The 22,817-nt window shown below is 35.5% G+C and overlaps 2 protein-coding genes across 9 annotated transcripts in view; one reads left to right on the top strand and one right to left on the bottom strand.

The window, feature by feature from the left end:
* The window catches only part of BRINP3 (BMP/retinoic acid inducible neural specific 3), a 392,688-nt gene extending 372,642 nt beyond the window's left edge, over positions 1–20,046 (bottom strand). For 2 of the 6 annotated variants that reach the window (XM_082704048.1, XM_082704053.1), the window contains exon 1: positions 17,780–17,891. The gene's annotated coding sequence lies outside the window, so the exon portion shown is untranslated. Of the gene's footprint in view, positions 1–16,342; positions 16,850–17,050; positions 17,070–17,779; positions 17,892–19,575 lie in introns of those variants that run through there. The other 4 variants (XM_082704050.1, XM_082704051.1, XM_082704052.1 and 1 more) reach the window with 4 other exon arrangements.
* Positions 20,047–20,196: 150 nt separating this feature from the next.
* LOC309850301 (uncharacterized protein) lies at positions 20,197–22,810 on the top strand. Of its 3 annotated transcripts, none has more exons than XR_014304177.1 (3): positions 20,197–20,746; positions 21,157–21,257; positions 22,463–22,810. XR_014304177.1 is itself a non-coding variant. In XM_082704054.1 (3 exons), exons 1-3 carry the CDS (start codon positions 20,290–20,292, stop codon positions 22,481–22,483), a joined length of 537 nt encoding a protein of 178 aa, XP_082560180.1. In that variant the 5' UTR covers positions 20,197–20,289; the 3' UTR covers positions 22,484–22,810. The 3 variants fall into 3 exon arrangements, 2 of the variants coding, with proteins under 2 accessions (XP_082560180.1, XP_082560181.1); XM_082704054.1 differs by having other exon boundaries at positions 21,199–21,257; XM_082704055.1 differs by lacking the exons at positions 21,157–21,257; positions 22,463–22,810 and adding an exon at positions 20,956–21,150.
* The last annotated feature ends 7 nt before the right edge of the window (positions 22,811–22,817 follow it).

Raw genomic sequence — 22,817 nt, 5'->3', positions numbered from 1 at the left:
GGATTCTGCTGGAGATTCTCTCTCCCTCTCTCCCGCCCCTCCCCCTGGCACATGTGTGTTGTGCATGTGTTCTCTTCCTCTTTAAATCATTTAAAAAATAGATAAAATAAAATAATTAAACAAAACAAAATAAAATAAAAATAAAAATACTGCTTTGGGGGTACCTGGGTGGTTCAGTTCATTAAGTAACCCCCTTTGGCTCAAGTCATGATCACAGGACCTGGGATGACGTCCCATGTCACACTCTGCCCAGCAGAGAGCCTACTTCTCCCTCATGCTCTGCCTGCTTATGTACTCTCTCTCTGTGTCAAATAAATACATAAAATCTTCTAAAAAAAACTACTGCTCTGATTCTAAGAAACTTAGAATCAAGTGAGGAAGGCTTTATGAGAGGTAGAACACATGGCCCGTGCAATCTCTTAGAAACTAAAACATCTATCAACTAAAAATCAACATTCTTCATTTAATTTTCTCTTTCTGGTTTTCTTATCTCACAAATGACACTTCACTATATTCAAATCTTTAAGCCAAATTCTCTTTTATTTAAATTCAATTAACTAATAGTGTATTATTAGTTTCAAAGATAAAATTCAGTGATTCATTAGTCTTATATAATACCCAACACTCATTACATCACAAGTCCTCCTTAATGTCCATCACCGAGGTACCCCATCTCCCTACCCTACTCCCCTCCAGGAATCTCAGTTAGTTTCTTATGATTAAGAGTCTCTTATGGTCCGTCTCCTTCTCTAATTTCATCTTGTTTTATTTTTCCCTCCCTTCCCATGTGATCTTCTGTTTCTTAAATTCCACATATGAGATCATATGATAATTGCCTTCTCCTAATTGATGTATTTCGCTTAGCATAATACCTTCTAGTTCCATCCACATCATTGCAAATCGCAGAATTTCATTTTTGATGGCTGCATAATATTTCTGTGTGTGTGTGTGTGTGTGTGTGTGTGTGTGTGTGTACACACACACACCATCTTTTTTTATGCATTCACCTGTCGATGGGCATCTGGGCTCTTTTCCTAGCCTATTATGGACATTGCTGTTATAAACATTGGAGTGTAGGTGCCCCTTCGGTTCACTACATTTGTATATTTGGGATAAATCTCTAGTAGTACAATCACTGGATTGTAGGATAGCTCTATTTTCAACTTTCTGAGGAATCTCTATACTGTTTTCCAGAGTTTTAAGCTAAAATCCTACTTTCCTCTACCTTCTTACTCATGACATTCATCCAATCAATTCCCAAGTTCCTCCCAAGAATCAAATCATCAAATCTATCACTTTCTTTCCACACCCACTTCACTTGAGTGGGTCATGCTGTACCCCCAACCTACCAGCATAGTCTCATTCTGTATTACTACAATAGCTTCATAATTGCTTTTCTTAACACCCATGTGGGTCTCCCCAATTTGTTTCTCTTTCGTTTTGTTTTTACTAGAGTTGTCTTGCTATAAAGTTAAATTTGAGCAAATAACTCTTTACCCCACTTATGATTTTGTGTCATCTGCCCCCTGGATAACATCCAAACTCTTTAAGATAATTTATAAAATTATCTTCCCTTACTTAATCCTTCATCTGTATCTCTCCCCTGTGTATGCCACCACAATTCTCAGCCAAACAGCTATATTTCAGTCATAATTTTATTCCTCAAATTCACCTCACTTTCTCCCTTTCTTCAGCATCTTTGCATATGCAATTTATTCTACCTAAACTATTATTTCTACTTGAATCCCTTCACTTGCCCAATCCTTACCTATCTTTCGATTTCAGACTAGATTATCATTTCTCCACAAAGCTTTCTGAGAGTCTTTAAAATTGGTTGGCCTTATTTCATGATTCCATTACTTCATCTATTATATTACAGTTACATTGTATATTTATGTGTATATTTTGTCGTTTTGGCTGCATATCTCCCCTGCCTCCAATTAGACTTAGTTTTAGAAGGACAATAATTATTCTTACTTTAGTGACAACTGGGGTACAGGTAGCATAGTACCTGAAATAAAGTTGCTTAATAGGTATTGGTTGACTGACTGAATAAATGGTGATCAAATAAGTACTAAATTGAAGTGTAATTAATGTGATATGGATGACCAGGTTAGAAAAACTCCTTCTATGGGGGAAGAGGAAGCTTTACAGAGGACTTAGCATCTGAGCCATACCTCAGGATGAGAACAGCTTTTATAGTTGAGAAAGGAGGGAAAGAGAGTCCTGATATAATGGTCCAGGTGTCCAAATCATGAAGGTGAATGGCATGTTCAAGTATTATCAAAGCAAAGCATTCTTAATAAAAAACCATTACGTAAAAAACCATTAAGAACAAGGACATAGAATCAAAATTATTAGCTTTAAATTCAGTGGTAAGAAATTATCATGATCATGCATATAATTGTGAAAAACTTAGGCTCTTTTCATTTATGTTCTATTGTTCATAGTTTCTAAAGATAGACCAAATGAATAAGAGTTCAAAGGTAGAGTCAAACATAGATTCTCTTCTCACTAATAAGCACCGTATATATTTTACTATGTTATCACTTTTGAATTTAAATAATAATAATATAGAAACAGCAGGTGAATAGCTCGCCCCCCCCATTTGAAAGTTCATATTCTAGAGGTAACTTTAACTGAAAACCTTCCAAACTTCATTAGAGAAAAAGAAAAAGACAATGATGATGAAAATGACATACTATTTTTATTTTCTTCTCAAGAAATTACTTTTATTTTATTTTTTTATAATTTTTTTAAAGATTTTATTTATTTATTTGACAGACAAGAGATCAAAAGTAGGCAGAGAAGCAGACAGAGAGAGAGGAGGAAGCAGGCTCGCTGCTGAGCAGAGAAGCTGATGCGGGGCTCGATCCCAGGACCCTGGGATCATGACCCGAGCTGATGGCAGAGGTTTTAACCCACTGAGCCACCCACGCGCCCCAAGAAATTATTTTATCAAGCTCTTTTGATATGTCAAGCATTTTACCAATATTTCCTTATTTCACCTCCTAGCAACACAATACAGTATAAATTGTTATCACCATTAGCTTGTTGAGATGACAGAGGTTCAAGGTGAATAAATAAGCAGCAGGCAAGGACTGAATGCCAATGTTCTTGAAGCCAAATTGAAAACCATGCTCTCCCTATTACACCGAACTGCAACTTAATCAGAACTGATTGCAGATCGAAAGTTATTTATTAGGATTTTTGTTGCCACTTAATGAAGTGCTCTTGAACAAAATAAAATTTTAAAATAGAAAATAGGGGCACCTGGGTGGTTCAGTCAGTGAAGCGTCCGACTCTTGATTTTTAGCTCAGGTCATGATCTCAGCGTCGTGGCATCCAGCTCCGAGTATGGTTTCGTACTGGGCTTGAAGCCTGCTTAAGATTCTCTTTCTTTCTGAGGAATCTGGGTCACTCAGACAGTTAAGCTTAAGCATCTACTTTGGCTCTGGTCATGATCCTGGAGTCCTAGGATCTAGCCCCACATTGGGCTTCAGCCAGACGTCTCCTTGTCTCCTTCTCCCTCTCCCTCTGCTTCTCCCTGCCACACGTGTTCTCTCACTTTATCTCTCTCTCTTGTTTGCTCTCTTCCTCTCAAATAAAATCTTTGGGGAAAAAAAAATTCTCTTTTCTTCAATCTCTGCCCTTCCTTTCCCCTCCCTGAAAAAAAAAAAAACAAATACTAAAATAAAATGGAAAATTTAAATATTAGAAATATAAAATAAAATTAAAAATTAAAGTGGGAGTTTTTTCTCAGTCTATTATAACCAAGTGATCTGAGTATTATGGGTTTTCATAATATAAGTTTTCATATTACAGGTTTTCAAAGCATATCTGCTTCATCTAATTTAATTTTTCAATGAAAGTTATAGTTTAATCAACTAAATGTGATTCTGTGTCATATATTTAAAGACATGTACCATAAACTAAAAATATCAAAAAACTACTTTTTTCGATTACATGTATTATTTATTGGATTAAAAAGTATAATAATGGTCAGCATGATTTAATTTACCTCTCCGTTCTTCAGAGAAATTACGATATTACTCCGAAAGACTTAAAGATGCAATCTTACTAAAAATTGCTTTATAGTATTGCAAAAAGGAAAAATAATATCCAACATACATAAAACAGAGATCGTGTCTCAAAATGGGACACTTAATAACATTTCAGTAGAACGAGGTGATTTTAATATTTTGCTGAAATGCTATGATATATTTTTAATTAAGGTCAGTTTTCTTATGTCCTCAAAAATGCCAGATAATGACAAGAATATGAAGATCATTTTAGCAATTGTTATTTTAAGGAATAATAATGTGAAAAATCAAGAATACCACTAAATATATATATATTTTATAGTATTACTTGCAGGAAAAAATCCCTGGATATGAGGAAAATCATTTTAAAGGCATTGCTTTTCTAAAGTGGTAAACTCAACTATTAAGTTTAGTAAACATATTCAAAGATATATGGATAATTTAATGCATCATCTACCTATATGCATATACATATGGATTTTCATTGTTGCACATTTGAGACTTATATATTGTATATAGTAAAATTAATAAAAAATAAGAGCTCTATTATTCAATGATTTACATCATTACTTTAGTAATGACATATTAATTGATGGCTTTAGTTAAATAACCAGTTATGTGCTATAATTTTAGACTTCAAACGACCTTAAATTGTTCTTCCTTAATTTAGACATTGTTTATTTAAAGGTAATAAATTTTTGAATAACCTAATGGAGTAGAATTAGTCATTTTATTATATAAAGATGTCAATAAATTCATCAAGATATAAAATCTTTTATATGTATCATTTTCTATATAAATAGGCAGAATTTTGCCACTCTCTTTTCTGTATTCCACCAGGAGTATAGAGAAATGATAGCTTTTCCTTTGTGCACCTGTTGAAGTAAAAAACCATGTGTAGACAAGGGGAAAATAAAAAAGTCATTCTGACTTTTAGCTATGCGATTTGTCACTGGTATATCTGGAAATTATACCAAAAGGGATTTTTGTTTTGTTTTGTTTTGTTTTTCTTTTCCTTATGCATTGATAATTCTTTCAATTTCTCTCAATAAAAGGGAAACAGATTTATAAAAAAACAAAAAAGATGTGATAATCCCTAAAGCAAAAAAGCATATAACTTCAGGTATTACAGAAAACTAAGGTATCCAATCAGGAACTTAAAAAATAACAGAATGCATTTTTATTTGAAATAGCAATTCCTCTTCAATTTTAAAAACAAATGTCCTGTGGGTTAATAACTACTTTAAATCTTTTCCAATATATTAGTTTGAAAATTATTAAAATAACTGCTGATTAGATGGATTTCCACAAATATGTTACTATTATCATTTTTAACCCATTTTTTCACATGACCAGTTTATGAAGGACTTGCTGGCAGGGATTATGTTTTAGTAATCCTTGTGGCCTCTAATGTTTAACATTAACATTAGATCTGGTAAATTTTTGGAACACACGCTGAACTGAATTCCTTTATTTTTTTCTTTTGTTCATGGGATATTTCATTATGTCTGCCTAAGCCAGCAAGAGATTGCCATTATATTAATCTGCTAGAAATGCTTTATTATTATACTTTTTCACTTTCCTTTTCTGTTTTGTTGTTTGTTTTCTGTTTTTTAATTTTAACTAACTTGTTTTAAATCATGTTGTATAGGTTAAGATTAGCCTGAAAAGTTAATTTTTCCAGTGATTTAACTCCGCTAAGCCTATAGTCCAGTGGGTCCTTCTCATTATTTATTTTAGCTGATCAGGCAATACAGTGCCTCTGAATTACAGCTTTAAGTGTTTTCCCTCTTAATGAGGGTTAGTATTCCTCTGAGGAGTATATACTGCAGAAGGAACTAATCTCCTGCTTGATCCTGTCAATACAATCTTGTCCTACCAATAAAGAAGAAGTTAAATGATACTACCTAATGGTAGAGCTGATTAGAAAAAATGAACAGAAGGTGAATTCCATTCCTTAATTCTTCAAAATCAGGTGATATAATTCTTAAAAGTCCAAAGTTCAAGAGTCACTTGGGTTATCTTTATATTTTAAACATAAAATATCTTGGCTTTTGAACATAAGTGATATAACAAAATACTTTGGTAAGATTTGGATTGTGCTTAATTTTAATTCATAAGGAAAAGTGGTCAGAAAATAATTACATTCAGATGCAAGATGTTTAGTATACTTAGATGGCAGAATCTAATTTTAAAGTAGAGTATGAGAAAGGCTTCTGAAAATTTATTATAATCAATATCTTTGATTACTAGTATAGTAAAAGAGTTTAAAATAAAGATTTTTTTTCCCAAAGAAGATATACAGATGGCCAACATACACATGAAAAGATGCTCAACATCATTTATCATCAGGGAAATGAAAATCAAGCCCACAATGAAATAATACCTTATCCTTGACAAAACAGTGAGAATTGAGCAAACAAGAAGTAACAAGTGATGGCTTGAAAAATGTAAAAAAAAAAAAAAAAAAAAAAAAAGAAGAAGAAGAAAAAGAAACCTCCTGCCCTGTTGATGAGAATGCAAACTGGAGCATTCACTGTGGAAAAGAGTATGGAAATTCTCCAAAAGATTAAAAATAGAATACTGTGATCGATTAATTCCAGTACAAAGTATTTACACAAGAAAAACAAGAGCAACAATTTGAAAAGATATATGTACCCCTATGTTTATTGCAGCATTATTTACAATAACCAAGATATGCAAGCAACACAAGTATCTATCAATAGATGAATGAAGAAGACAACAATGGAATATTATAGTGTCATAAAAAAGAATGAGATCTTCCCATATGTGACAACATGAATGGATCTAGAGGATATTATGCGAAGTGAAATAAGTCAGATTGAGAAAGACAAATATCATATTACTTCATGTACGTGTGGGACTTTAAAAATTTCAAACAAAAAAGCAGAAACATCCACAAATACAGAGAACAAACTGATGGATGATGTGGGGTGGGAGGAGGAGGATGAAGCACAGTGGGAGATATAGGCGTCCAACTATGGAATGAATAAGTCACAAGGATGAAAAGTACAGCATAGGAGATATAATCAATGGTAAAATAAATAAATACTTTAAAAATAAAGATTAAAATAATCTATATATATATATATATATACATATAGAAATGGAATGGAAATAATAGTTACAGACATCTGTATTTAATATGGTTACTGTAAGTAGGAATAAGATTCTGCTTTTTCTTGTATAATAATAATAAATAAAACATCCTGGCTTGTAAGGAGAATAAAACAATTTTCATCAGTAAAATAATTTTGTCACATAAGTGCATATTTATTTTTTTAAAAGATTTTATTTATTTATTTTACAGAGAGAGAAAGAGAGATCACAAGTAGGCGGGGGGGGGGGGGGGGGGAAGCAGGCTTCCCGCTGAGCAGAGAGCCCAGTGTAGGACTTGATCCCAGGACGCTGAGATCATGACCTGAGTCGAAGGGAGAGGCTTAACTCACTGAGCCACCCAGGCATCCCACATAATTATCAATTTAAAGAGATTTGGGGAAATCATTTTGAAAAAGGACTGTAAGTACTATGCAAATACAAGCACAATAAAGATTTTGCCTCTGACTTTACGGATAATGACTTCAGTCACAGTTTTGCAAAGTTTTAAAAATGCTTTTTAAAAAAATTTTTCAATAATGATCCTGGATAAAAACTAAAAGTGTAATACTAAATTGTTGTTCAGTGAAAGCATTTATACCGTTGTAAAAAAATAATAATAAACTAATATAGTTTACGACTAAGACATAGTGCTGGGCTGAAGTATAGAAATGTTGATGTTTGGAACCAAATGGACAATAAATCTCTTGTTCTAGAATAGAACCAAAATTTACCTTGGAGTTAAGCAGGGCTATAAGGTGAAATGGGCTATTTAATTAGAAGTTATTATATGGAGATATATAAATAGGAGTATACCTTCTGAAGTCGCACACAAAGGAAATATTACATTTAAGGCACTTTCAAGGAAAGTCCAGTAAAATTATTAAAGTTTGTTTAAAAGGTACTGATTAGTAGTCCACAGAATTTTTTTTTATTTCAAAATAATAATTTCCAGGTTCTTTTTACTCATCTATAGAAAGTGTTCAAGTGTTTTTAACCTAGGAGTGTATGGTTATAAATATTGTCAGTGGACTCCTAAACTTGTCTTCTAGTCTTCCTTACAGATATCATTAAATTCAAAGGGTAATTCTTATAATTCTTCAATAATTCCTATAATAATGTTATAACCACTGCAATTCCAGTACAAGCAACATGAGGCAAGTATTTGTATCTCTTTTATTCACTAATGCATCTATAGCATTAATAAAATAATTTGGCCCAGAGAACGCCCGAATAATAAGAAAATTAAATTTGTAAAGTAAATTCTTATAATGTTAATCTTTTTGTTGTTGTTGTTAATTTTAGTTACTAAAAAATAAAAGGTATAACACGTTGGAAATACTGTCATTAAAAATAAGCTAACATTTAAGAACAAAACAAAACAACACAAATCATGATAAAATGTCAACGAAGTCATTACTCTGAGAATTGTTATGGTTTTATTTGCACAACCGTCCTGGTTCCTACATTTCTCTTATAATAATCTTCTAACTGGATAGAAAATTCATTCTTTATTGACCTATATTTATACTGAGGAATATGACAAACTTCTTCTTCCCTCTAAGAGAATTAGATTTTTAATATCAAAATTGAACATGTGTGAAAATAAAATGAGTGGTCAAGTATTAAATTTGCCTTTGTGGATTAATTAAAACAAAATGTACTACAAATACCAAAAAACCTGTAAGCCTCTTATGTACAATTGTTACATCTTTTCATTGTTATATTTCCAAGGTGTACCCCAGTGCAAACCATTGATCAATAAATACTTTTTAAAATGAACCAAAACTAACAACAAAAAGAGATGATTTACAATAAGCAAACCAATCCAGCAACAAGTAGTTAAATTTTTATCTACCATTCTCCAGTGCCCTCTAAACCACCATCTAAGGAGGGCATGTTAGAACTCTGTGTTTCTAGTTGAAGAATGCACATCTTACCATTTGCCAAAGATGCCGGGATGGCCAATATTTTCATGTGGTAGCTAGTCCTGTAGTGCCTGATATTGGTCGTATATTGTAGCTTGTCTGAAGTCTTTCCTGATAATATGCTCTATTTTTCCCGAACATACAAGTGTGAAAATATCTGGTATTCTCAAGGACCATTCTTGTCACTAGATTACTTTAACTTCTAAAATACCTCAAATTGTCTTCAAACTTAGAAAGTTATAGAGAACTTAAGATACTAAATTTCAAAAGAAAAGCAAAGTGAGAGGTACCTGCGTGGCTCAGTCCGTTGGGTGTCTAACTCTTGACTCTGGTTTAGATTGTAATCTGGGGGTCTTGGGATGAAACCCCACATTGGGCTCTGGGCTGAGTGGGGAGCCTGCTTAAGATTCTCTCTCTCCCTTATTCTCTCTTAATCTCACAAAACAAACTGAGGGTTCCTGGGGGGAGGGGGGTTGTGAGAAGGGGGGTGGGGTTATGGACATTGGGGAGGGTATGTGCTATGGTGAGTGCTGTGAAGTGTGTAAAGCTGGCGATTCACAAACCTGTACCCTGAGGCTAATAATACATTATATGTTAATAAAAAAATTAAAAATTATCTTAAAAAAAAGATTCTCTCTCTTCCTCTCCCTCTATCCCTGATCCTATTCATGCTCTCTTTCTGTATCTGTCTCTCTAAAATAAATAAATATATTTTTTAAAAAAAGAGCAAAATAAATCAATATGAAAAACAATTTATGTTCTTGAAAATAATTTTTACATAAAAAAGCCAGATTTTTGAAGGATATTATAAAGAAAGCATAAAAGGGACATTGTTATGTCTAACTGATTAGCTATACTGAGAGTATCAAGTATGCACTAGCGGTAATTTTTAAAATCATGTTGTCTGAACTTGTCAGAAATTACCTTCTAAATAATAACCACAGGTATCAATGTTATGGGAATTACCTGAAACTGAAATTTGGTAATAAATAAATTTTAATGAACAGTTAATAGTTGTGTAGTTTCAAATCCTGAGTAAATAAATTGTCATCTTCAATTTAGACCTCTACAAATCTATAGCTAAAATAGAGGAAAGCATGTTACATTTTTGTCACTTTTATGATGAAAGAATCATGCAGAGAGCTAGATAAAACTCTTGTTTACCTTACTGACTCAATATTATTGATGAGAAATAAATATTTTAAACAGTAAATCACAGCTATTTATATGAAGGCGCTGATTCTTTAAATCAGAATTGATTTTCTTAAATAGCAGCTGTCAAGCATAGGTTTAAAATGGAGTAATGACAGGAGTGATCTTTCATATTCATCCTGGCCTATCTTTTTATGATTATAAAACATCTGCATTTCATGGATGGATGACAGATACAAATGAAAACCTGCTAGAGTTCTGAGAGGGAATGTGAGTGTTCAAAGTTAATTTCCTCCATTGTTTTGTCACCATTCAAACATAATTAGCCAAAGTATAAAGATAGCTATACATTTAAAAAACATCAAGGGGCGCCTGGGTGGCTCAGACTCTTAAGCAACGAACTCTTGATTTCAGCTCAGGTCATGATCTGAGGGTCATGGGATCAAGCCCTGTCTTCGCTGTGCTCTCAGCAGGGAGTCTACTTGGCATTCTCTCTCTCCCTCTCTAAAAAAATAATAATAAAAATTTTAAAAAGTCAATAATCTGTGCCCGATCTAAAAGTTCTCAAATAAGAAGGGATATATTACAAAAATCTGTGTGTTCCGGGAAAAGAGGCTTATAGATCCATAAGCTATGGTTCCACACAAGGGGAGAAAGATGCTTAAAATAAGTACTTTATTAAAAAAAAAAAAGTTTTAAATTTAATTTTAAAAGGTATGCGGAGTATCTCTTAAGAATTTGTTCAGGAGTCCCTTTTCTTTAGCTATAAATTTTAAGTTTCAATTCACAGAGAAGACTGGATTCCCTTCTCTCGGTTCACAATGTGAAAATGTTGTTTTTGGGTAATTGTTGAAACTTTTCATAAGCACAAAAGAGCACAGCTTACAAATTGGGAAACACATATTCCATAATAATTGCTCTTTCAATAAAGTTTTTGAGTTCATGTTAAGTTGTTTAAAACTCCTTTTGGAATGAAATTTGTAAAAAGAAACAACAACAACAAAAAAAACACACCCAACTTTCTAGTTGTTACTGTTGTTGATTAATAATAGGCAGATCCTTTTTATTCTATTTTGGAGACTTCTGGTCTGTCACATTATTCCATAGTATAATCTCCAAAACAATACTTACCACATTTATAAAATGTACTTAACTTTGTCTTTGTTTATTAGTGACAGGTCTGAATGAACAATCAAAAAGTCATGCAATTTGAATGTTTTGTGTAAGCTATACTTAGCCTGTATGTTAATCTTTGCCATTATATAAGAAAATATTGAGAGAAGCATGAGTTAATTATCGAAAAGGATCATTTTTTAACAACTTTGCTGCAAAATTTATGTAACCTTTAATGATTTTCTTCTAAAAGTTTAAACTGTTTATTGTTTAACAGGTGTTCACTTCTGAAAAAGACTGTTCTATCATCTCTATGGAAATTTAGAGGTCTGATTTTCAAACTATCAGAAATGTTACCTACTAAAGACATGAAAGACACTTAAATGTATTGTCTACACCAGGACTTCCTGATTGAATTAATTTTGTTCTATATTTACTTTAGCTACAACAGAAGAAGCTTCTGCACACAGTATTAAATTGCATATCTGAGAGCTGTTAAGAAAAACTTGTATCTTAAAAGGTTTGACTATCAAAGATATCACAAATTACAAAGAACACATATATACAACATGTGATTTGATAATCTGATGCTTGATTGAACATAGTTTTAATTTTTTTAAATATTTTTTTAGTTAGATTAAATCACTTTTTCCCCAAACTACCTTGCATCTGTGGACATCATCTGACACATTTTAAAGAAAATGTTTTCCAGTTGTGAGAATAAGTGTTTAATGAATCTATAAAGTAACAGTGTGCTTATATTCTGGCCACTATTTGACAGCGAAAATCTAAAATGCATGCCTACTCAGTTCTGCTCTTCCCAAGGCAAGATTGTTTTTTAATAGTGCAATATTCTAGAGATAGCTTTTAAAATTAACAAAATGCAAGACTTCAGAAAAGTTAATAAAAAACAGCTCAATCCTGATGAGGTTGGCTGATATTCACAGAAATCAGGGAGAATAAGTCTATCTATAAGTATTCTTTCACAATAACTCTATAATGGAATTTAAATGAAACACACCATTATGAGACAATAATTCTTATATAGCAGAGAGCTACAATACATTTGAATGTAATGTTAACATATTTATTAATTTAATCAATAAATGGGTATTTTATAGATTTAATTTGCTGGAACTATAACATGGTAGCTTCTTTATTAGCTATTAAAGGGAATTTGTTATGCTTTGGGTGCTTTCAAAGGCATCTATATCTGAGTAAATTAGGGTTTAGGCATTAAAAGAAACACTCCTAAAACATTAATTATAAATAAAAATAGGTCTAACTGAGGATAAAGGCTATTTTTAACTGAAAATTTAATAAAAAGTAAAAATTGTGAGAAATTATACATTGTGTTTAAGAAATAACAATGTATATGGAAGAGTAAGAATCTGAGACCTCTTAATTTTTTAGGATGTATGTCATTTTTCAACATCTGAATTTACACTTTCTTGGTTAAAATGAAATATTTTAAAAATCAACACAACTATTTGTTTCATGGTAAATACCTAGGAATCCAGTCAACTCATTAAAATATATTAGTTTTATTTTTCAATCTTAGGGGAAAAGAAATTGGTTAGAGAATCATAATTGGGTTTATTTCAATTATAGAGCATCAACTAGTTATTCATGATTACTTATTTTCAATATAAAATTGAAAAATATCCTAGAATTGTATGCATGAATACTTTATTTCATATATTAAGTATAGAAACGTGGATTCATAGTTTATGACATCATAATCTATAGAGATTTTGTAACTGGACAGTTGTACATATTAGTAATTGGATACCAATGTTCTTAATAACTCATCAAATATGTCCTGAAATGATAATAATGAAAGATTTAAAATGTTATTGATGAGGATATTTGATGACCAATATAAAATGGTTACAGTGGGTGTTTGATATCACTTAAAAAAATAAAAGAATGATTGAAGAAACTTCCAGATATATTTTCAACAGAAAAGTCATTACTGTTCATGATAAAATTTCAGCTTTAGAGAATCTTTTTTTTCTATACTACAATAAGTATTATTACGTTATCCCTTCTTTTAATAATCTATTAGCAATCAATAGTATTCAAACCCAAATTATTTTTGTTTTTCTTTAGAACTTATGGACTATAAATATTAAAATCATAAAACCATATAACAGTGAATAGAGATACATTCCTAAATGTTTAAATGAAAATATCCAAGTAGTTGCTAAATTAAAACATCAACAATGTCATACATCTCCTAATTTATTCTGGTAAACTGAATATTAATTTATAAATGATGCTTGAAAAGTCTGATTTTTTTTAGTTTTTCCACTTTTAAAGTTGCTACATGTGAATATTTTTATCTTGCTTTAATCAAAGTGACAGGAATTATCAGGTTAATAGTATAAATTTGATAAGAAATCAGACTTTCTTTTCACTAAATGATACTGAAAAGTTAATCAAGAGTAACTATTTTTGTAAATGTGACTACTGTCCCAGAACTGCATAAAAGCCAAGGTAAATATAATGTAATTAAGAACTAATGTGACTCAAGGAATGTATTCTTGAACTTGTTTTGTTTTTTAGCTACACAATATCAAAACAAACAGAAAATATTGTTTAAACCCATTAGAAACCATAACACCATAGACCAATAGAGACTAAGTATATTTGATACTAATTTTTTTTTAAGTTGTCAACCTCATTACTTTTTTCATGGAATGAGAACTTTAACCAAAATGAAAAAAAAAAATAAATGTAAATGATATCTTCTCAAAATACAGTTTTTTTCATTGCATGTTTGTCTATTTAAGGCATCATCACTTCTTATGTCATTTATCTGTAACAATGCTATAAAGGAGATATTATTTTCCTCAGGTGAAAGTTGAGAAAAATAAATGAAGAGTGGTCAAGAAATTTCACTAAGCTCGTATTTAGGAAGTAGAACTGGAACTGACATTGAGGAAAGAATCCTAAAACCATCTTACTCTACATTTCAAGATAACCCACTGTTAAGAGTAAAGAGAAAAATGTTGAGATCTTAGAAGCCTACCTCATTAATCATAAGTCATAGTCATAATATCCAAATACCTTTGTGATTATTTTTTCATGAAAGCTAAATTTGTACTCAACATGCCACAGATTGGTGTTACATTGCTGTTTGTATCTAAACTTCAGACTAACACCTGATTTTTAGATGACTGGAATTTCAGACACTTATTCTGGTCAGTAACTGCTCATTTTAGTGATAATATGAAAAAAATCAAAATAAGAGGGAATATAGGAAACTGAAGCATAGGTTGATAACAAAGTATCAAAGTTTTGAAGTCCCACCCATTAAGTTCTTTGCACTTGTAGAGAGAAACACACAAAGGCACTAATCTGAAAAGAAATTCCATTTTTATTTAAAGAACATACAAACCTAGTAATAAGGTTAATTTTGTATATGAATATGTATATATAGTTACACACACACACATACGTACACACTCTCACAAACACACACATTCTTTTAGAATCCCAAGGTTTCTTCCTACCTAGGTTTGATCTACTTAACTGTAATATGCCAATCATTTTGCATGAAGAAAACCAAGATATACTGTATTTTATATTTGAAAAGCCTACAACTCCATTATAATGTTGAGTTTAGGAAAATATTTCATGAGGCACTAGAATACATTTGATCTGATTAAGTGATAAATGAAATTAATCATATATGTGTCATGTCTATTTCATGTGGAAAACATTATTAAGCAATGTAGATTTAAATAAATATGTTCTCACCCACCCAAAAGTGGGCGTTCTCACACACACACACACACACACACACACACACACACACACACACTGAACATGTTCATTACAATAAAACTCTAGAAGGCAAAATGCAAAAGAATTGAGGAATTGAAACTCATTGACAAATTACTTTCTCTACTGAAGTAAAAACTACCTCTTTCCTCAAACTCCCTTTTAAGAAAAGCACTGTAACTTTGCAATTTTATTACCCAAAGTTTCAATTATCTTTCTTATATTTTCAAGATGCTATCAGTGAGCCTTACAAGCAGAAAAATTATTGATCAGGGGATCCATTTCAATAAATGTAAGCACTAAAAATATTTCCAGAGAAAATCTTAAATACAATATCTTAGAAAAGAGAAAATGTTAGAAATAAATGGAATAGTTTAAGGGTTGTGCTTTATTAATTTTTTGCTTCATTTTGTGGGGACTCCAGACTCCTTCAACATGTAAGCAGAACATCACAAAACATTATCAATAATAATAACAAAACTTCATACACTCAAAATATGTTGTCATTTTAAATAAGTTTTCTGTCTAATCTAAATAGGAGAAATTTATGGACTGCATCGACAAAATCTGGAATTTAAAAAGGCCTTATTTATGGAAGATTTATTATAATTTTCTGATTTATTTTTTTCAGTTTCTAACTGGTTTTCCAGACCAAAGATTTCTATACTAGGGTCACAAGTAACATAGCCTTAGGCAAACCCTTTTCTTACCCTGTTTGAAAACCCAACCAACCTCTACCCCAAGATTTTTTTTTTTTTTGAAATTGAGAAAGTAACAGGGCTATAACCCACTACACATTTCTCTCAAGTAGTCAAAATTAAATTACTAGTTCAAGATGCCCTTTATAATTCTCCAGTTGTCCTTATATTAAGGTCTGTGACCTTAAAAGGAGCACTATTTCAAGGCATTTCTGCAACTACTATTTTACATACTTCATTAGGGTTATGCATCTCTTCCTCCAACTCTGCACCTTCCCATTTCTTCCCTTCACCTCTGCCCAGTGTATGATTTTTGTAACATTGTTAAGCATTTAAATGGATTTAAAGGGTTCACCAACATGAATACTAAGAAGTTATGCATCATAGCAGAACCATCTGAAAATACATGTATCCCATCGCTTGAAACAGGGAAAAATGATCCCAGGATGGGTCACATACAGGTTATATGATTGTCAATAAAATATAGACATTCAGTCCTTACCTGCTTAACTGCATGATGACAAACAAATCTAAACAGCATGCAAAAGTCCCCAAATTCTGAATCTGTCTTCCAAGCGGTTGTGACAGTTTTATACCCTGATGCTCTCTTCTTTGCTTACATGCATCTGCCTGGCTAGGATATTGGTAAGCAATACTAGGGTTCTCTTGCAACCCCAGTCTCCTCTTCCTCTTTTCAAGCCTCTGGCTGGCATCTCACACAGCTCGAAAGGGGCATCTCCGGAGGTAAAGCCTCCCCAGCGATTCCCAAAAGGATTCCCATTAGAAGGAGGTCTCTGCTCTACAAGGCTGATCACGTTCTCGACCTGGTGCAGAGTCAAACACTCTCTGGTTCAACTCTTAGGGGCTGGGAGCACAGCCATCAGAGACCTAAACTCTCTGCCACTGCTTGGCTGCGGAAACGGCAGGAACCCGCGGCCGAGAGGCGCCACCCCCTCTCGGGCGGACACCGAGGGGAGCGCTCGGGTCCCAGCTCCTCCTGCTTCCCCCCCCCCTCCAGAAAAAGGGACACAGAAAAATAAAAGCCCAACTTGAAAGTGCGTCTCAGATAAGCCAGAGGGTTCCCAACCTCACTCTTTGCTTCAACTTCAACCTTGTATTGCAAGCTCCAGCTCTAATTTGAAACCCAGCTCTCCGCACCCCCCCACACACACACTCCACCTCCCCCCAGATTCCCCAGTTGGGGACTGACCAGTCGGTGAAGGCAGAGAGAGGGAATGACGAGCAGTGATACTCAAACACAGAGCCTGAGAAGTCAGTGAGCAAGCTGAAGCTCGACTAAGCAGGGGGATGAACAAGGCGATTATGGTTTCATGAAGCAGGCATGCTGAAAAGCCGTCATTTATGAGTCTTAGGCTATAGCTCATTAAAAATAATAAATAAATAAATAAATAAATAAATAAATAAATAAATAAATAAAAAAAATGCAAATGCAAAAGGGCGTTGATAAGAGTCTAGTGCTCCCAAGTCTGTCCTCTCAGAAAAGAGGTTTTGCTCAAGTTTGGCCCAAAGCAGGCTGGAAATGGAGCGTGAGGCACGGAGGCGACCCCCCCGACCCCCCGACGCGCCCTACGCACCGGAGCTGCCCGTGCCCACCCCGAGCACAGCGAGCCGCAGGGGCTGAGTGCGGAGCCTGCGCTAGCCCCGCAGCGTGCGGGACCCGCTCCCTGCCCGCGCCGCCATCCCCACACCCAGCACCAAGCCCAGCGCCCGCGGCCGGCCAGGCGACCGGACACCTTGTCGTCCGCGCTCCCCGCGCCCAGGTGGCTTAGGCGTTGCCGGGAGCTGCGGAGAAATCGCCAGGCTCGGTCGCCTGTTGCTAGCCCTCTGCTGAAAGCGTCCTTGGCCGCGCAGCCTCGCGGACCTAACTGTCCCCCTCGCAAGCTGGAGTTTCAGGCTCCAGACAGCAGAGCGCACTTACCTACCAGCGTAGGGCTGGGCTTGACTGGAGTAGACTAGGCTAAGAAGGAAAGATCTGACTGCACTGAAAGTTGCGTTTGGGGGTTGTGTGTGTGTGTGTGTGTGTGTGTGTGTGCGTGCGCGTGTGTGTGTGTGTGTGTTTACCCCCCACCCCCTTCCACCCCTGCGCAATAGCACCAGTCCTCCAAAGAGGAATCTTGAATTGGTGAATTATGCCAAGCCCTCGTTTCTGAAACTAGAGTCGCGGCATCTGATGGCACTTGTCAGGCAGGACGACCAGACTAGGAAGGAGAGACCAGGTAGAAACTAGGGACGGGTGAGGGGCGCCAAGTGGTGCGGACCACAGTCTCAGCCCTGCTCTGATGGGCTGGTGGTGGGAGCCGAGGGGGGAAGCCCTTGAATACCGAGACTGGGGGCTGGGGTGACGCTGCAGCTGGAGTACTTTTATGTCTGGAAACTAAAAGGGCTTTTGAATTAAAAAAAAAAAAAAAAAAAAAAAAAAAAAACCATTACTTAGGTCGTCGCGTCAGCCATCAATGAGGACGGGGATAGCTCTTTCTGAGAAATTTTTAAAAGAGAGAGAGAGAGAAGAAAAAAAGAAAGGAAATGAAGGGGAAAAAAGAAAGACATAAGGAAAGAAAGAAAAGCTTAAACAATAGGTTCTCACCTCCATCCACCCCAATAAGGAGAAAATGTAGAACCCAGGAACTTGTTTTGATGGGGGCTGGGCAAGGGGGAGGGGGTGTCACAGGAAAACTCTAAAACCTTAGTATGTATTAGAGACTGCAATACATGTAGGCTTGACATTTAATTAATACCATGTCCTTGTCAATATGTGAAGTAAAAGCTAAGATTTAAATGTTCCTCAGCATACCTATACTTAAAGGGGAAGTGATACTCATAATGTCAGGTAAACCCATAAAAAATGTTCATAAAAGCAAAAAACACTGACGCTTTAACATACTTATTAAAAATTGAGTCTGGGGGTTGAACAAGTGTGAAGAGTGAGGTAATTAATTTTTTTAATATAAAGTCTGTCCCTGATTTTCAATTTATTAGAATCCAGATAATCAGTGCTTTCTTCTGATAGCCCTCTTCCTCTGAAATGAGCACTCCGTGTCCAATTAGCTGTTCATCAGCTAAATTCATGAAATCAGAAATGTACTAAATATGATGTCTGAATTGAAATGCAATGCCCACAATAATGTGTTCATGTGTGATTTGGGATATTGTAAGAAAAAAAAAAATGGTGCACTTCAAACTCCCACTCTTCTTCTTACCGTAGAGTGGCTTTTAGTGTTTAGTGTCCTGCTAAACCCATAAAAATACACTTTACAAAAGTCTTCCTTCAGTCATGTAATTGCTTGCAATGAACAAATGCTGACCTGAACAACCTTCTGAAGATCAGAAACCAGTGAACTTTCTCAGACCCTGAAATTGTGAGAAGGTTTAAGCTTACTCTTAGATAAACATATAAAATTTGACCTTTCAAATGGCACAAGAATGTGTGCCAAGAAGCATTAATGGGAGGGGGGAGGAATGGTTAATGTTTCCTATAACCTGTAATATAAAGGAGGACAGAAATAAATAATGTAAAAGGTGATGGGATAATTCATTACGTGGGCTCTATCTTAGTAGCACAATTGCAACTAATATACTAATTAATGAACAGTCGCATAGATCTTTGAGTTCTGAAAGTAACAAAAATATCTTTACAATAAGATATTGCTGAAACAAAGCTTATTTAAAATAACACTAGCAATCAATTTCTAATAAAATATAAGGAGAATAACTTACCAAAGGACATTTCAGGAAGCAAGATGACTGTGAGAAAAATATATCCAGGATTCAAACAGATATTCCATGATCTTCCAAATCAAAATAGTGATGAGCTGCAGGGTGGTGGAACTTTGAAAAAATCAGCAGTTCCTGGTGGCATGTAACCACCTAAAAACCAGTTACACAGAAAGCCATGAACCTCCAAGGAAAAGAAAAAAATGTGCGAGAGGTGCCTTTTATTTTGGGGGGTGGGGGCTTATTTGTAATGATCCTTAGGCAGACAAAGTGAAATTTACTGACTGTACATGCCCACACCGTGGGGGGAAATAGAAGCTGTGTAACCCCGGAGAACAGGAGTTGAAATACAGATAAATCTGCAAAGAGAAGTAAAAGGATGTGTTGAAGACAAGAGATAAAGAGAGAACTAGTGAGCAAAGCTCTAGTCATCCTGAAAGATACAGCAGCAAGAATGATTGAGGCTGCTGGGAAGGATCCAATGAGAATTCAAGAGGGCACTGCTTCTGAAATCCTGCTCTGATCTTCCCACTCTCAGTTCTTTAAGAGTTACCTGCGCTGGGAACATGATTATTAGGATTAATAGTATTCCATCAGTGTGTTTCACTAGGATTTCCCTTGAACTCCCTTGCTCGCAGCGACTGAGGGAGGCGTAGTAAGGAAGCCCAGCACAGCTAACCCCCCCCCCCCCAAATAAACCACTGTGGTCACTTTAGGATGACCAAATCATCAGCGATTTGCATGGGGTGGGGAGGAGGTGGGGGTCGAAGGGCTGAAGATGCGGATGAGGCCGAGTCGCCGGGCGCTTTCGGGGGCGCTGCGCCGAGGCGCAGGCAAGGGGGCTCGGAACCGCGGTTAGGAGCTGCCGCGGCGGCAGCAGGAGCGGTTTTCTCCCAGGTCCGGTTTTCTCGGAGGATGCTGCAGCCCGCGACTCGAGGCCATTCACCTCCATCCGAAACCTCAGCTCCAAATGCCTTGTTTCAGAAGCTAGAGCTTGGGAGGCTCCGAGGACGGTTCCCGGGGGAGCGGGTGACAGGCGGGGAGGCTCTCGCGTCCTCTCTGAGTCCTGCCCAGGGACCGAGGGAGAGGGTGCTAGCAGTGGCTTTGCTGCCGAACGCGTGGTCTTGCCATTTTCGCGTCCCGATACGGCCCACACGATCGCCCGATCGATCGGGTAAGATGAGCTTTATGCCTTCTCTCTTTTGCCCTCCATGGTTCCGTCCCTTCTCCGAGCCCAAACCCGAAACCCGAATCCTAGGTTCTCTCCTCTCTCTCTCTCTGTCTCTCTCTCTCTTTCCATTGAAGAACTTCCCTTCCCTCTTGGAAACCTACTTCCCCAGGGAATTGCTTGTGTGACTGAGGGGCCGGTAATTCTCTTTGCAGATGATTTATATTTTGGCCGTGAAAGGATTCCCCCTCGCCACCCTCGGTACCCTCCTTAGAGAAGATCCCTCCCTCCCCATGGGTTCACTCCCCGAGCTCGGATCTGGATGAAGAGCGCCGTGGGAGTCTTTTGCCCTCTGCTCGGTCTTCCTCTGGACCCTGATGCTTAAGCATTATCCGCCTCTCTCGCTCTCTTTTTAGAAATAGGAGGGAAAGGTAGAGTGGAAAATTGATTTCTTGCAGAGACTGAGGCGCCGAATGATAGAGGGAATAAACATTTGCCCTGGATAAAAATGTTCTTGGTAAGTAATCTTATTTTCTGCGGTTGAAAAGGAAACACATTGCTTCTCACTGCCCCATCCCCCACTCCATTCATTTATTTGCTCTCTGTATGTAAATCACGAGCTGGGTCAGTGCAAATTTTCTTTTCCTCCTTCCTCGGAGAATAGCAACCTGTAAGGGTGAATTTGAACTAGGGGGCTTTTAAGGAGGCCCTAGGAAGGCTTGAAGGCTCTTCATTTCTTACACTCAAAACCTACACACAAGTAAAGCTGATTTCTGATTGCTTGCAAGAAGAGGATTTAAATACCTCCTTTATTTCTTACTGTTTTTTCTTTCTGAAAATAAAAGAGTTTCAGGTGGTAGCCCCATGTCCAAGGTTTTCGTATCCCTTGGCCATGTTCTAAAATTCCATTCCAGAAATAAGAAAGTGTATTAAGCTAAAACTTAATCAGTAAGCTTTAAGTTAAAGGTAAGTTAGAGCTCTAGTGCCCCTTACTAATGTGTACATCTTTGTTCCAATTCTTGTATCAGATACAAATTATTAGCATCCAAGATAGCTGTTTGCATGTTGTGATGATTCCTATAAATCCAGAAAGCCCTCTGGTTTTCATGAGTCTAGAGCACCCCCAGCCTGCATTTGCTTATTATGTGAAGAGTGTAAAAGTAGGAGGAAGCCAAACAGCCCTGGATAGTGCTTACATCATATGTCACTAAATGTGCAGAATAGTACATCTTGCAAATTTGTGTGAACTTGGTTTATAAAGTGCCAGCTGACCAATTCGGATGTGAAAAACTAAAGGCGAATTGTTCTAAGAGAAATTATTGCAATTTTGCGTTAGAGAATGTATTTTACTGGTGTAATATCTATATTACTTTTTTCTCCATTATTGTTATGGTTTATAGTCTACAACTCTTATTCCCAAATTTTATTGATAAAGAATAAGCTAATCTGCACAAAATTTATTTCTGATATAAATAGGATAACCTTAATCCCAAATATCTGATATTAAAATTCCATTGATAAGAAAAGACTTCATTTCAGTTCAACAGTTTCCTTGAAATCTACTAGGAAATCACAGAAGAGATATAGTCAAGTATCGTATTTCAACAGTAAAGCAACCTGTGCATGTATCTAGTATCTAGTATCTAGTCTTTATTACTATCAAAATTGTCCAGGGAAAAAATTTCATGCATGTATTACTTTTTTTTTTCTTTCTTTCCTTAGGCTGTGTTCCTGCCCCAATAAGGATCTAGACCAGAAGACTTTCTTCAGTCATCAAATTTTACCCAAAAGATTACTATTGTGTTATATATGTCTGTTTTACACAGGTTGACAGATATTGGTAGGGGGATCTGAGGTACACACCAGGAGGTTGAATGTCTTTAGATTTGTTACAAATTCAACCTTAACAATTGTGATATATAGAAAGCATACTTTGCATATATGATCTTCTTATGCTGTCTAAACCTACTTACCTAAATTGCTATTCAAAAAAATACAGTTGTTTGTTGAGGACCCAACCTGACTTAAGTCAGAAAATGTAACATTAAAATTTTTATTTTATATGTGAAATGATTGT

This window comes from Mustela nivalis (genome assembly GCF_964662115.1).
Source record: "Mustela nivalis genome assembly, chromosome: 16".
In the NCBI taxonomy this organism is placed as follows: domain Eukaryota; kingdom Metazoa; phylum Chordata; class Mammalia; order Carnivora; family Mustelidae; genus Mustela; species Mustela nivalis.
This window is presented reverse-complemented; position numbering and strand designations above follow the sequence as displayed.

What these genes read in the sequence shown, in the direction of transcription:
- LOC309850301 (XM_082704054.1), top strand. Translation starts at nt 20,290, where the DNA reads ATGACCAAATCATCAGCGATTTGCATGGGGTGGGGAGGAGGTGGGGGT. An exon ending in ACGATCGCCCGATCGATCGG is followed by an intron (nt 20,747 to 21,198) that starts GTAAGATGAGCT and finishes GATTTCTTGCAG; the next exon opens with AGACTGAGGCGCCGAATGAT. An exon ending in CCTGGATAAAAATGTTCTTG is followed by an intron (nt 21,258 to 22,462) that starts GTAAGTAATCTT and finishes TTCTTTCCTTAG; the next exon opens with GCTGTGTTCCTGCCCCAATA.